Below are 14850 nucleotides of genomic sequence, written 5' to 3' on the forward strand. Positions count from 1 at the left end.
ACGGGGGCGGCCCCGGGGACCCTCGGAGGGCTCCGGGGGGGGGAACCCCCGGGGGGGGCACCTGGGGGGTGTGGGGACACCTATAGGGGTGGGGGTGCTATAGGGTTTGGGGTTCCTATAGGGTGTGGGGTACCCATAGGGTTTGGGGGTCCTATAGGGATTGGGGGTCCTATGGGGTGTGGGGGTGCTATAGGGTTTGGGGGGACCTTTAGGGTTTGAGGGACCCATAGGGTTTGGGGGACATATAGGGTTTGGGGGTCCTATAGGGCTTGGGGGGACCTATAGGGTGTGGGGTACCCATAGGGTTTGGGGGGACCTATAGGGTGTGGGGTTTCTATAGGGTGTGGGGTACCCATAGGTTTTGGGGGTCCTATGGGTTGTGGGGGTGTTATAGGGTTGTGGAAGTGCTATAGGTTTTGGGGGGGCCTTTAGGGTTTGGGGTGCCCATAGGTTTTGGGGGAGCTAAAGTGTGTGGGGGAGCTATAGAGTGTGGGGGTCCTATAGGGTGTGGGGGATACCTATAGGATTTGGGGGTCCTATAGGGTTTAGGGAACCCACAGGGTTTGGGGGACCTATAGGGTGTGTGGGAACCCATGGGGTGAATGAGGATCTATAGGGTTTGGAGAGAGCTATGGGGTTTCGGGGTCCTTTAGTGTTTGGGGGACCCATAGGATTTGTAGGACCAATAGGTTTATGAAGGGCTATAGGGTGTGTGCGGCCCCATAGGGATCCCATTGGATCACCGGGGTCCTGCCGGTGCCTGCAGGTCCGGGGGGTTCCCATTCCCATTCAATGAGCGGGGGTGGCTTTGGGGGGGGGGGGGGGGGGGAGGTTCCAACCCCCCCCGGCCCCCCCCATAGGAGCGTGGGGGAGCCCCCCCCATGTCCCCTCCCCCCCCCCGTCCCTGCCTCGCGCCACGCCACAATTCTGCGGTTCCCAACCCAAAATTGCCGGGACTCGCCCGGCGTCGGCCTGAGCCGCGGCTGGGGGAGGGGCTCCCCCTCCCCCCCCCTCCCAGTGCTCCCAGTCACTTCCTGACTGGGCCCAGTGCAAGCCTCGCCCTCACCAGTACACCCCCCCCCTCCTCCCAATGGCCTCTGGTCCCCGACAGAGTGGGCTCAGGGTCCCCATTACCCAGCCCAGTGTCTCTGTGCCTTCCCTTACTGGTCCCGGTGGCCCCAGTTCCCATCCCAGTATCCCTGGTCCCTATCCCAGTATCCCTGATCCCCATCACTGCCGGGAACAGGGAACGTCCATGGGATCCTATGGGGACACTTGGGAACAGGGAATGTCCATGGGATCCTATGGGGACACGTGGGAACAGGGAATGTCCATGGGATCCCATTGGGACAACTGGGAACAGGGAATGCCCATGGGATCCTATGGGACCCTTGGGAACAGGGAATGTCCATGGGATCCTATGGGGACTCTTGGGAACAGGGAATGTCCATGGGATCCCATTGGGACACCTGGGAACAGGGAATGTCCATGGGATCCTATGGGACACTTGGGAACAGGGAATGTCCATGGGATCCTATGGGGACTCTTGGGAACAGGGAATGTCCATGGGATCCTATGGGACACCTGGGAACAGGGAATGTCCATGGGATCCTATGGGGACACTTGGGAACAGGGAATGTCCATTGGATCCTATGGGACACTTGGGAACAGGGAATGTCCATGGGGTCCTATGGGACACTTGGGAACAGGGAATGTCCATGGGATCCTATGGGACACTTGGGAACAGGGAACGTCCATGGGATCCCATTGGGACACCTGGGAACAGGGAATGCCCATGGGATCCTATGGGACCCTTGGGAACAGAGAATGTCCATGGGATCCTATGGGACACCTGGGAACAGGGAATGTCCATGGGATCCTATGGGGACACTTGGGAACAGGGAATGTCCATTGGATCCTATGGGGACTCTTGGGAACAGGGAATGTCCATGGGATCCTATGGGGACACTTGGGAACAGGGAATGTCCATTGGATCCTATGGGGACTCTTGGGAACAGGGAATGTCCATGGGATCCTATGGGACACTTGGGAACAGGGAATGCCCATGGGATCCTATGGGACACTTGGGAACAGGGAATGTCCATGGGATCCTATGGGGACACTTGGGAACAGGGAATGTCCATGGGATCCTATGGGACCCTTGGGAACAGGGAATGTCCATGGGATCCTATCGGGACTCTTGGGAACAGGGAATGTCCATGGGATCCTATGGGACACTTGGGAACAGGGAATGCCCATGGGATCCTATGGGACACTTGGGAACAGGGAATGTCCATGGGATCCTATGGGGACACTTGGGAACAGGGAATGTCCATGGGATCCTATGGGACCCTTGGGAACAGGGAATGTCCATGGGATCCTATCGGGACTCTTGGGAACAGGGAATGTCCATGGGATCCTATGGGACACTTGGGAACAGGGAATGTCCATGGGATCCTATGGGACACTTGGTAACAGGGAATGTCCATGGGATCCTATGGGGACACTTGGGAACAGGGAATGTCCATGGGATCCTATGGGACCCTTGGGAACAGGGAATGTCCATGGGATCCTATCGGGACTCTTGGGAACAGGGAATGTCCATGGGATCCTATGGGACACTTGGGAACAGGGAATGTCCATGGGATCCTATGGGACACTTGGTAACACCCCCGGCGGCTCCGCCAGGGGGCAGCAGAGGCCGCTCCGGTGACACCGACACCCCCCGGCCGCCAGGGGGCGCCATGAAGGGTGGGGTGGGGGCAGTGGGGCCACGGGGGGGGGGGGGGGGCCCGGGGTCAATGCCCCCCCGTGGGGGGGGGGGTATACGGACATCAAAGCGCCGCCGCGGGGTTATGAAGCTGATATCAAACGTGATAACCCCCCCCTCCCCTCCCCCCCCCCCCCCCCCCCCCCCCCCCCGGAACCGAAGCGTCCATTTTGGGCCCGAAAAGAGGGGGTTTGGTACAAAACACCCCAAAAATAGCGCAAACCGACCCCCCCCCCCCCCCCCCACATATCCCGAGCAGGGCGGAACGCGACAGGAGGCACAGAGACCGTGTGGGCGCCATGGCGGCTGTGGCGACGGGGGGGGGGAGAAGGGAACGGACGGGAATGGAGCGGACGGGACAGGACCGGAGGGGCCGGGACGGGAACCGGGAAGGGAACCGGAGCCTCGGAGCCGCCTCCGGGGCCTGCAGCGGCCACAGCCGGACCCGGCTCCGGGGGTCGCGCTCGGCGGAGCCGGGGCGGAGCCAGCCCAAGATGGCGCCTCCTCCTCCGCCACCTTCTCCAAGGGCGCAGCCCTGCCGCTCGCCCCGCCTCCTCTCAGCCGCTATTGGTTAGTTTGAGACAGACCGCCGTTCTCATTGGCCAGCCTCCCACCGCCTCCCTGGCTGCTATTGGTCAGCGCGCATGTCATCCCGCCAGCCCGCCTTCCCCCTCGGCGTCATCCGCGCAGCCGATTGGCTGTTCCCTCTGCCAGTCACGCCCCCGCCCCTCCTCCCGTCCTCCCATTGGCCGCCACCCCCGCCCATCACCGCACCGCCCACGCCGCCACCGCCTCTCCCATACGGGGTCTCCCTGCGAGCCCGCGCGGGCTCCCATTGGCCCCCCCCCACCTCCCGCCTCCCTCCCCCTTCCTCATCCCGCCCCCCTCCTCCTATTGGCCGCCGCTCCCGTCACTCCCCCCCCCTCCGCCGCTCCCCATTGGCCCGCGGGGCCGGAGGGCGGGGCCAGGGGGCCGCTCCGCTCCGTCCCCTCAGCAGCGCCTCGGCGGTGGCCGCCTCGCAGCGCCGGGCCCGCCCGCCCCTCGGCCCCCCCCGCCCCGCCATGAGCGGTGAGGCCGGGCCCGGGGATGGGGGCTTGGGGAGGGGGGGGGAGGCCGCGATCGGCGGGGCCTGAGGCGGCTCCGCCCCGGGCCGGGCCTCGCCGGGCTCAGCCGGGGAGGGACCCGGGGGAGGGGGAAGGCCTCGGGGGAGGGACGGGGAGCGGAGGAGGGGAGGGAGGGGGAGGCCCCGATAATGGGGGGGGGGGCACCGGTGATGGGGGGGGGTGGGACGGGGGGGTCCGGATGCGGTTCGGGACACGGGGAACCGGAGGGGTTGAGGCCGCCGGAGCAGGGGCCGGTGCCGGCGTCACCGCGGGCCCCGCTCGGGTGGATCCGATGCGGGGGGATCCGGAGGGGAAGGGGAGGCCTGGGAGGGAGGAGCCGGAGCCCGGAGCGGGGCCGGGCCCTGTCCCGCTGCCAGCGCCGCTCTGGCAGCTCCTCCGCGGCCGCTCCGCCGCCGTCCCGGTCCCGTTGTTCCCCCCCCCCCCCCGTTTCCCGTCTCCCTCCCGGCCCGGCCATGTCCGGTAACCGGCGCTGCCGCTTCCCCTGCCCGCAGACCAGGAGAGCCCCGACGAGATGGCGGCGATGAAGGCCGAGAAGGGCGACGGAGACGCGAGTAGCACGGGCAGCGCCGAGGCGCAGGTGAGAGCCCCGCGGAGGCCCCGTTCCCATTCCCGTTCCCATTCCCGTTCCCATTCCCGTTCCCATTCCCATTCCCGTTCCCGTTCGTTCCTTTGCCCCCCCCCCCCCGAGGGGTTTTCCCTGCGGGCCCGGTGCTGCCGTAGGGGGGGGGGGGGGGTCCGGAAGCGGGGTTTGTGCTTCCCGGGAGGCTCCTCCCTGCGCCCGCTTCCCTCTGTTTGCTGCTCCCTTCGGTTGTGGCCGGCCCAGGCTTAACCCCTCCTTCCCTGGGAATAACAACGACTTTAACCCCTCCTTCCCTAACCTGGGAATCGCAGCCTCTTTAACCCCTCCTTCCCTTGGAATCACAGCCTCTTTAATCCCTCCTTCCCTTGGAATCACAGCCTCTTTAATCCCTCCTTCCCTTGGAATCACAGTCTCTTTAACCCCTCCTTCCCTGGGAATAACAACCACATTAACTCCTCCTTTCCTTGGAATCCCAGCCTCTTTAACCCTCTTTTCCTAGGAATCGCAGCCTCTTTAACCCCTCATTTCTTAGGAATCACAGTCTCTTTAACCCGTCTTTTCCCTTGGAATCACAGCCTCTTTACCCCTCCCTTGCTTCCCATCCGCAGGAATCCCAGCCCTCCCCGCTGGCCCTGCTGGCCGCCACCTGCAGCCGGATCGAGTCTCCCAATGAGAACTCCAACAGCTCTCAGGGCCAGGCAGGCGGCAGCAGCAGCGAGCTGGACCTCACAGCAGCCGCTGCCCAGCTCGCCCAGTCAGCCAACGGCTGGCAGATCATCTCCACGGGCTCCAGCACCCCCACGGGCACCAAGGAGCCCGGCACCAACGGCACCAACGGCGGTGACGGCAGCAAGAGCCGCCCAGTGAGCGCGGGGCAGTACGTGGTGACGGCCGCCTCGGGGCTGCAGAACCAGCAGGTGCTGGCGGGGCTGCCGGGTGTCATTCCCAACATCCAGTACCAGGTGATCCCACAGTTCCAGACCATTGACGGGCAGCAGCTCCAGTTCACCACGGCGGCGGCGGCGGCACCGGCGCAGGTGAACGTGCAGCAGGACGCATCCGGGCAGCTCCAGCTCATCCCCGGCACCAACCAGCAGATCCTGACGGGCCGCACCGGCACCGGCAACCTCATCGCCATGCCCAACCTGCTGCAGCAGGCAGTGCCCATCCAGGGCGTGGGGCTGGCCAACAACACGCTCTCGGGGCAGGCCCAGTACGTGGCCAACGTGCCCGTGGCTCTGAACGGGAACATCACCCTGCTGCCCGTCAACAGCGTGGCCGCCAGCCTGGCGCCCACCTCGCAGACCGGCACCTTGAGCAGCGCCGGCTCCCCGGACAGCAGCTCCCAACCGGCCACCTCCGGCTCCGCCATCAGCGCCAGCACCGCGGCCACGTCGCAGGCCGGCTCCGGAGCCTTCTTCACCACCGCCAACAGCTATTCCAGCACCAGCACCAGCACCGGCAATGTGGGCATCATGAATTTCTCCACCAGCACCACGGTGGGCAGCACCGTCCAAGCGCAGGCGCCCCAGAGGGTCAGCGGCGTCCAGAGCTCGGACTCTCTGCAGAGCCAGGTTTCGGGGGTGCCTTTGCCGTCGGGGCAGCAGAAAGAGGGGGATCAGGGCCAGCAATCCCAGCAGCAGATCCTGATCCAGCCGCAGCTGGTGCAGGGGGGGCAGACGATCCAAGCCCTGCAGAGCACGCCGCTCTCCGGGCAGACCTTTGCCACCCAAGCCATCTCGCCGGACACCCTGCAGAACCTGCAGCTCCAGGCCGTGCCCAACTCGGGGCCCATCATCATCCGCACACCAACAGTGGGGCCCAACGGGCAGGTGAGCTGGCAAACCATCCAGCTGCAGAACCTGCAGGTGCAGAACCCCCAGGCGCAGACAATCACCCTGGCCCCCATGCAGGGGGTGTCGCTGGGGCAGGCGGGCAGCACCAGCACCACGCTCAGCCCCAGCGGCACCGTCACCGTCAACGCTGCCCAGCTCTCCTCCGTGCCCGGCCTCCAGACTATAAACCTCAGTGCCTTGGGAGCGTCTGGCATCCAGGTCCACCAGCTCCAGGGGCTGCCTCTGGCCATTGCCAATGCTGCCGGTGAGTGGGGGTTCGGGGGGGTCCCCTCTTGGTTCCTTCTGCGGATGCTCAGTGTGATGCTGGGGCCGCATGGAGGTGGCAAAGGGGCTGGTGCTGGGGTGCATCGTGGAGGCCATCAGTGGGGTCTCGGGTCAGGGTTAGGGATGGACCCCGTGTCCAGCCCCGCTCCTGCACTGCAGGAGCCCATGGGAAGGGTTTGCACCTGGAAAACTTGGGAATCACTGAAATCCTCCTGGAAAACGGGGCCTGTTGAGGAAGTGCCTGGCAGGGAAGGAGGAAAGGGCTCCTTAAGTGTGTGTTGAGCCTAAAGCTGGGCCCTGCTCCGTGCCCTATGGATCCATCCCCAGAGTTCCCACGCGGGTGCATGGATGTGGAGTGTGAGCCTGAGGCTGCTCCATTCCCTATGGATCCATTCCATGCTCTCCCAGCAGCTCCCAGCAGCCCGTGGAGGGTGTGTGTACACAGGGCTGCTTGGCTTCCCATTGGGAATGCTGTGCCTGCCCGTAGAGCTGCCAGAGGGGGGGGGGGGGAGGGCTCCGCTCGCTTTCCCAGTGTTTTCCCATCCCTGTTTCCTGTTGTTGTCCTGGCTCCGGCTGTTGCTGGGTTTGCTCCCAGCTCCCGTTGCTCAATGCTCGTCCCACTTGCCCGGACTTGTTCTCCAGCAGTGTTATCCCAGGGATTATCCCGATCCTTGGAATTCCGGAGCACAGACCCGGTGGGGGGAGGTCTGCTGGGCTGGATCCATGGGATCCCCTCAGCCTGCTTGGGAATGCGCCGGGAAGCACATGGGCAGCTCCCGGTTCCTGCCCTCGGAGGTGGGACAGGGAGGAACGTTCCGGAGCCCACCCATCCCTGGAGCCGCCTCCATCTCCTCCTCCTCTGATCCCTGCTGCCAGCACCGGGATGCGCCCGAGCTCTTCCCTGTTCCCACTTGGGGGGGGCTCCTCACAGCCGATGAGCCTGAGGCTCCCGATGGCATCCAGGGTTGTGGCACCAATGGGATCCTGCCTGGCACCGGTCGCACCGGTTGTGCCGGACGTGGCAGCGGCTCCGGTTGCGCCCTTGTCACCCAATCCGGCCCCTCTCGGGGGGTGCTGAGCTCCCCAGCACCCACAATGGGGGCTTGTGGGTCTGTCCATGGCTCTGAGCATCCTCTGCTGCAGTGGGGGCTCCGGACGTGGATCCCGCCTGGTCCAAGCCTTCTGCATCCCTCTGCATCCCTCTGCTTCCCTCTGCTTCCCTCTGCTTCCCTCTGCTTCCCTCTGCTTCCCTCTGCTTCCCTCTGCTTCCCTCTGCATCCCTCTGCTTCCCTCTGCTTCCCTCTGCTTCCCTCTGCTTCCCTCTGCTTCCCTCTGCATCCCTCTGCATCCCTCTGCATCCTTCTGCTTCCCTCTGCATCCCTCTGCATCCCTCTGCTTCCCTCTGCATCCCTCTGCACCCCCCTGCATCCCCCTGCATCCCCCTGCATCCCCCTGCATCCCTCTGCTTCCCTCTGCTTCCCTCTGCTTCCCTCTGCTTCCCTCTGCTTCCCTCTGCATCCCTCTGCATCCCTCTGCATCCCTTTGCTTCCCTCTGCATCCCTCTGCATCCCAGCACTTCCCTGCCCATGTCCCAGGGCTGAGCTGCCCTGGAAGCTCCCCTGTCCCGGTTCAGTTGCTGCCGGACTTTGGGAATCACGGCTCCTCTCCTGACCCCATTCGAGGCCGGGGATCCTCTGGGATCACTGGAGCGGGGCAGGGAGCTGCTGGTGCTGCTCCTGCTCCCACTGGGACAGGGAAGATCCCCCTGGAGCAAGCAGCATCGGGAAGGGAACCTGCTGGGGCAGGCCGGGCTCCATGCCTGTGTCCATGGGTGGCGATGGGGATCCCCTTCCAATGGGAGCCCAGGGATGGGATTTGGGATGTGCTGCACTGGGGCTTCTCTGCCCCTTCCAACCCTGCCTGGGTATTCCAGGGAGGATGGGGCTGGAGAGGTGCAGCCATGGGGGGGTTGTGGGATGAGCTCCTTTAGGGCTCCCTCCATTATCCATGATGGGTGGGATGCAGCAGGAGCATCCCTCTGGAAGGGAACAGGGGGAGCTCATCCCATGGGATCCAGGCTCTTGTTCCCCAGGGCAGGACACAAAGCCCTGATTGTCCCTGCCCTGGGTTCCAGGGGAGTTTGTGGCATGGATGAGACATCCCAATGGCATGGAGGGCACGGCAGGTCCTGGTCCCTGTTCCCTATGGACGGGCTCTGATCCCTATGGGCAGGCTCTGATTCCTATGGACAGGCTCTGTTCCCTATGGACAGGCTCTGATCCCTATGGACAGGCTCTGATCACTATGGACAGGCTCTGATCCCTATGGACAAGCTCTGTTCCCTATGGAGAGGCCCTGATCCCTATGGAGAGGCCCTGATCCCTATGGACAGGCTCTGATCCCTATGGACAGGCCCTGATCCCTATGGACGGGCTCTGTTCCCTATGGACAGGCTCTGATCCCTATGGGCAGGCTGTGATCCCTATGGACAGGCTCTGATCCCTATGGACGGGTTCTGATCCCTATGGACGAGCTCTGATCCCTATGGACAGGCTCTGATCCCTATGGACAAGCTCTGATCCCTATGGATGGGCTCTGATCCCTATGGACGAGCTCTGATCCCTATGGACAAGCTCTGATCCCTATGGACAGGCTCTGATCCCTATGGACAGGCTCTGATCCCTATGGAGAGGCCCTGATCCCTATGGACAGGCTCTGATCCCTATGGACAAGCTCTGATCCCTATGGACGGGCTCTGATCCCTATGGACAAGCTCTGATCCCTATGGACAGGCTCTGATCCCTATGGACAGGCTCTGATCCCTATGGATGGGCTCTCCCCTCTCCAGCCCTGTCCCAGCAGGAACTGGGAATGCTGTGCAGTTTCCTGGGCTGGGCTCCCCATTCCTTCCGCTCTCTCCTGGCTCAGGGCTCTTTGCCAGAGGAATCCCAAGGGATCCTGGGCTCTGCTTGGGAGCAGGGGCTGATGCCTGGGGCAGGAGATGGAGCTGGGGGGCTATGGGGCAGCCCCACGGTGCTGGTTGGTGCTGTTGGTTCTGCTCGATGCTGGTTGCACCATTTGGTGGTGGTTGATGCTGCTTGGTACTGGTCGGTGCTGGTTGATGCTGGTCTGTGCTGGTTGTACCAGTTGGTGCTGGTTGATGCTGGTCGGTACTGGTTGGTACTGGTCGGTGCTCTGCACTCCTCAGGGCTCCGTTTCCCTCCTCCCCTCCCTTTATCTGTGCCCCCCCCCGGAGCTGCTCCTTTATCAGCCCCTGCAGGAGCCGATCCTGCCCCGGGGGTGGCTCCGGTCCAGAGCCCAGCACCCACCCCGGGGCAGGATGGGCTCCTGCTGGCAGCGATGCAGGCACAGACCCCATAGGGACCTGAGGGCAGCTCCAGGGCTGCAGGGAACCGGGATGGGGGCTTGGGATGAGGGATGCAGGGATGGGACAATGGGAATGGCTTGAACCTGCCTGAGATGGGCTCTTGGGTACCAGCTCTTCCCTATGAGGGTGCTGAGGCTGGCACAGGGTGCCCGGAGCAGCTGAGGCTGCCCCATCCCATCAAGGATCATTGGAAGCAGTGCCCAAGGAGCCATGGATCCGTTCCTGGGCACCACTGACACCTGCTGGTAACAGCACCGAGGGGCCGGGAAGGCTGCCAGGAATTCTGCAGCATTCCCAGCTCCTGCAGCTCCTCACTGGGGATGCTTGGATGCTCCCTCCCTGTATCCATGGCTGTGCCCAGGCTCTGGAGGAGGCTTTGGGAATGCTGGCTTTGGAGAGCACACTTTGGGATGTTCATGGTCCCTGTTGAGGAAGCAGCTTCCAGGCGCCGGGAAGAGGGGATGGATGGAGTGATGCTGGCACCACAGTGTTCCTTGTATCCCGGTATCCCTGTCAGGCTGGCCCATTCCTTCCCATTAACCCATCCCCACTGGAGCCAATGGGCAGCTGATGCTGAGCAGCATCAGGATCGCTCCCGGATTGGTGTTCTTTGGGAATGTGCAGCCTCATTCCCAACAGCGGGATGGAATTCCACAGAGAGCCAATGGTGGTTGCTGCTGGGGACACGTTCAGGTGCTGATCCCAGTGTGGATCCATCCTGGCTCCCTGCTTGTGAATGGAAGTTAGTAGGAAAAGGTGGATTTTGGGGCTGGATTCCAGGTGGGAATGCTCTGTTGGCAGCTGGGAATCACTCCCCATTATTTGGGAAGGGGGGGGTGGGAATTGTGTCTGCCCTGAAGAAATCCTGCGGGATTGCGGCTTTCCCCACTTCCTTGCCAAGGGAAAAGGGCCTCATCCAGCCCCAAACCCAGGCCGGGAGCAGGCTCCCTCTGGGATGTGGTGCTGGATCCAGTGCTGGAATAGCTGGAATACTTGGCAGGTGGGGGGGGGAGGGAATGTTTGTCCCTGGGATGCGGCTGTTTGGGGCATCTCGGCCTTGCTGGGGCTGCGGGAGGCAGGGATGGCCTTGGGAAGCAGTGGGGCGGGATTCCCAAGGCTGGGAGCCCAGGAGCCAGCTGGGATGAGGACGTTCCTCTGGCTCCATGAGTGCGGAACGGCTGCATCCCCCCCTCCAACCCCCCCCAGTGCTTTGTCCCTATGGATCCCGCGCTGATCCCGGTGTTCTCCTTGCAGGTGACCACGGAGCTCAGCTGGGGCTGCATGGAGCCGGGGGGGACACGCTGGGGGATGAGAGCACGGCTGTGGAGGAGGGGGAGACCAGCCCGGACCCCCAGCCCCAGCAGGGCCGCAAAGTCAGGAGGGAGGCTTGTACCTGCCCCTACTGCAAGGACAGCGAGGGCAGGTGAGTGCGATGGGGGGCAATGGATGGGGATGGGATGGATGGGATGGGACTTCCAGGTGTCTACAAGCAGGGACCCCTTCCACTGGAGCAGGGTGCTCCAAGCCCCTGTGTCCTTGAGCACTGCCAGGAATAGGGGGGGTGGGATGGGATGGGATAGGATGGGATGGGATAGGATGGATGGGATGGGATGGATGGGATGGGGCCTCCAGGTGTCCACAAGCACGGACCCCTTCCACTGGAGCAGGGCGCTCCAAGCCCCTGTGTCCTTGAGCACTGCCAGGGATGGGGCAGCCACAGCTTCTCCATTCCACATCCCAACACCCTTATGGGGAAGAACTTCCCCATATCCCATTGAACTCTTCCCTATTCCAGCTGGAAGCCCAAACTCCTCATTCCACCCCTGCATCCCTCATCCCAAGCCCCTCTCCCGGCTCCCTGCAGGCTCTGGAGCTGCTCTCAGCTCTCCCCGCAGCAGAGGGGCAGGATCCCCTCCCTCACGCTCTGGGGGTGCAGCCCCACACTGGGGCTCAAACACTCCCTGAAGCCACCTCATGGGGACCCCAAATCCCTCTCCTCAGGCTGCTCCATCCAGATCCTCCTGGTATCACCCCAACCCAGGGGCAGGACCCCAGCCCCATTCCCCCTCCATCCAGCACTGTTCTAACTCCCCCCGGGGCCTCTTTCCCACAGGAGCTCTGGGGATCCAGGGAAGAAGAAGCAGCACATCTGCCACATCCCCGGCTGCGGCAAGGTCTATGGCAAAACCTCTCACCTGCGGGCTCACCTGCGGTGGCACACGGGGGAGAGACCCTTCGTGTGCAGCTGGGTGCTGTGCGGCAAGCGCTTCACCCGCAGCGACGAGCTCCAGCGGCACAAGCGCACGCACACAGGTCAGGATGCTCAGGGATGCGGGTGCTGCTTCCCATTGGCTTCTTCCCAAGCCTGGGGTGCACTGGGGGGGGAACCGGCACAGGATTCCACAGTGGTTTTGGGTTGGAGGGGGGGGGGGTTAAAGCTCATCCAGGTGCCATGGGCAGGGACCCCTTCCACTGGAGCAGGTTGCTCCAAGCTGCTGTATCCAACCTGGCCTTGATGGGATGGGGCATCCAAACCTTCTCCATTCAGCCCATCCCAGTGTTCCAGCACTCTCACAGGGAAGAGCTTCCTTGTCTCCAATCTGGTGTATCCTGGTGCATCAGGATGTTTGTATCATGGGATGGGTTGGGATGAAGGAAGCTTAAAGCTCATCTGGTTCTAACCCCTTCCACTGGAGCAGGATGCTCCAAGCCCCTGTGTCCAACCTGGCCTTGATGGGATGGAGCAGCCAAACCTCCATTCAGCCCATCCCAGTGTCCCAGCACCCTCACAGGGAGGAACTTCCTTATCCAACCTGAACTCCCCCTGTTCCAGTCTGAACCCATCACCCCTCATCCCATCGCTGCAGTCCCTGATGCAGGTCCCTCCCCAGCATCCCTGTACCCCCCTTCAGCTGCTCTGAGCTCCCCACGCAGCTTCCCTGCTCCATCCCCAATATCCTCATCCTGGCTCCTATGGGAGCTGCTCCAACCCCATGGCCTTGCTCTGCCAACCCCACCGTCCAAAGCGCTCCATGAGGACCGCAGCATCCGCAGGGATTCACCTCCTTCCCCTTCCCATCCCCTAGGAGAGAAGAAGTTTGCCTGCCCGGAGTGCCCCAAGCGCTTCATGCGCAGCGACCACCTCTCCAAGCACATCAAGACCCACCAGAACAAGAAAGGCGGCGGCGCCGGCAGCGCCGTGGCCATGAACGTCTCCGCCGTCCCCATGGACACGGCGGCCGAGGGCAACGGCTCCGCGGCCCCCTCGGCCCTCATCGCCACCAACATGGTAGCCATGGAAGCCATCTGCCCCGAGGGCATCGCGCGCCTGGCCAGCAGCGGCATCAACGTCATGCAGGTGGCCGACCTCCAGTCCATCAACATCAGCGGCAACGGCTTCTGAAGGCGCCCGCGGCATTCCTATGGGATCGCGCCGCATCCCAAGGCCAGAGCTCTCTCCTCTCTCTATGTTGGTTTTTAATCCAGCTTCACCGTATCATTTGTTGGGTTCCCCCCCCCCCCCATTTCACTCCCTAGTCCCTCCCCCGGCATTCCCGGGATGCGCTCCCGTAGCTTTAGCCTTCGACGCCATCATGCCTTGGGAAAATATACCAGTCTCAAGTTCACTTTTTAGGAAAAACGTAAAAAAAAAAAAGGAAAAAAAAAAAAAAAAAAAAAAAAGACAAAAAACCAAAAAAAGGAGAAAAGACAAAAAAAAATCCGCTTCCGAGGAGCCCCCCCCAGAGTCTATATTATTATATATATATAACGTGTAAAGCGGGCTCGCGGGAGAGAGCCCCGGCCCTGGGCTCTTCCATGCCTTATCCCGGGGGCTGAGCTGCTCCGGGATTCCCTTTTAGAGCAAATCCCTTGGGAAAGGGGACCCCCCCCCCCCCCTCCCACCCCCCCAATGGGCTCTTTTGTACCCCCTGTACCCCCTTGTCTCTGTTCTCTGGAGCTGGGTGAGGCTTGGATTCTATTCCCCCCCCCCCTTGGGCTTCTGGATGGGTTTCCAAGCAGCTTCCTATGGGAAGAGCCTTCTTTCCCCGCTCCGTGCGGGGCTCCGAGCTCAGCGGGTCCCGGCCACGGCTCCGGAGCTTCTCCTCAGGGATATGTCTCGTTTTCCTCCATCCCTGCTGGATTTCAGAGGAATCAGCCCCAAAAAGGGCCGTGGGAGCCGGCGCTTCCCCCCCGGGATCCGCATGGAAGGGGGCACAGAGCGGGGCTGGAGGCGGCTCCCCCCAAACCAATCCCGTTGGATACGGGGCAGCTCAGGGAAAACCCCTTTGGTTTTCCAGGATCCGGCGGCTCCGGGCGCCTTCCTCCCACACCCTCCTCTTCCTGCTCCAGGGCTCTGCCCGCTCCCATCCGGCTGCACACACACATCCCATCCATCCCCCCCCCATTCCAATGGGGATTTGATCTCAGGGTGCTGCACAGGGATTGCATTCCCGAAACACAGCAGCGGGGGGGGCGGGATCCCAACCGCCCTTCCCATGGGATCGGAATCCCTGTTCCGAGCAGGGATGTTGGGGTGAGAGGAGCATGAAGAGGGGCTGGAGAGGGGGGAGCCAGGGCTAGGAATGACCTGGGATGGGAATACCAGTCCCGGAATGGGAGCATCCTTGAGCTCCTGGTGGTGGTGCAGAGGTGGAGGTGGCCCCTGCTGTCCCCATCCCGATGGCTTTGGATCATGGTGCCACCACCGTTGTCCATGGGGAAGCTGGTGTGGAGGTGAGGAGCCCATGGGCTGCTCCATGAATCCCAACCAATGGTGTCTTCCTGTATCCCACCCCACAGCATCTTCCCAGTCCAGCTCAATGATACCTTCTTCCATCCATCCCAACAGTGTCTTTCCAATCCAACCC

General features: G+C 62.9%; 1 protein-coding gene across 1 annotated transcript; it reads left to right on the plus strand.

Moving 5' to 3' along the window:
• Positions 1–3776: 3776 nt before the first annotated feature.
• On the plus strand, positions 3777–13624 carry SP1 (Sp1 transcription factor). The gene is made up of 6 exons (XM_034071604.1): positions 3777–3838; positions 4386–4471; positions 5083–6574; positions 11237–11405; positions 12096–12295; positions 13069–13624. Exons 1-6 carry the CDS (start codon positions 3832–3834, stop codon positions 13383–13385), a joined length of 2271 nt encoding a protein of 756 aa, XP_033927495.1. The 5' UTR covers positions 3777–3831; the 3' UTR covers positions 13386–13624.
• The last annotated feature ends 1226 nt before the right edge of the window (positions 13625–14850 follow it).

Source organism: Melopsittacus undulatus, chromosome 21, assembly GCF_012275295.1.
Source record: "Melopsittacus undulatus isolate bMelUnd1 chromosome 21, bMelUnd1.mat.Z, whole genome shotgun sequence".
Lineage (NCBI taxonomy): Eukaryota > Metazoa > Chordata > Aves > Psittaciformes > Psittaculidae > Melopsittacus > Melopsittacus undulatus.

Excerpts from the sequence above, each read along its gene's own strand:
- SP1 (XM_034071604.1), top strand. Across the intron at positions 4,472-5,082 it reads CGGGCAGCGCCGAGGCGCAG|GAATCCCAGCCCTCCCCGCT; the intron begins GTGAGAGCCCCG and ends TCCCATCCGCAG. Across the intron at positions 6,575-11,236 it reads GGCCATTGCCAATGCTGCCG|GTGACCACGGAGCTCAGCTG; the intron begins GTGAGTGGGGGT and ends TTCTCCTTGCAG.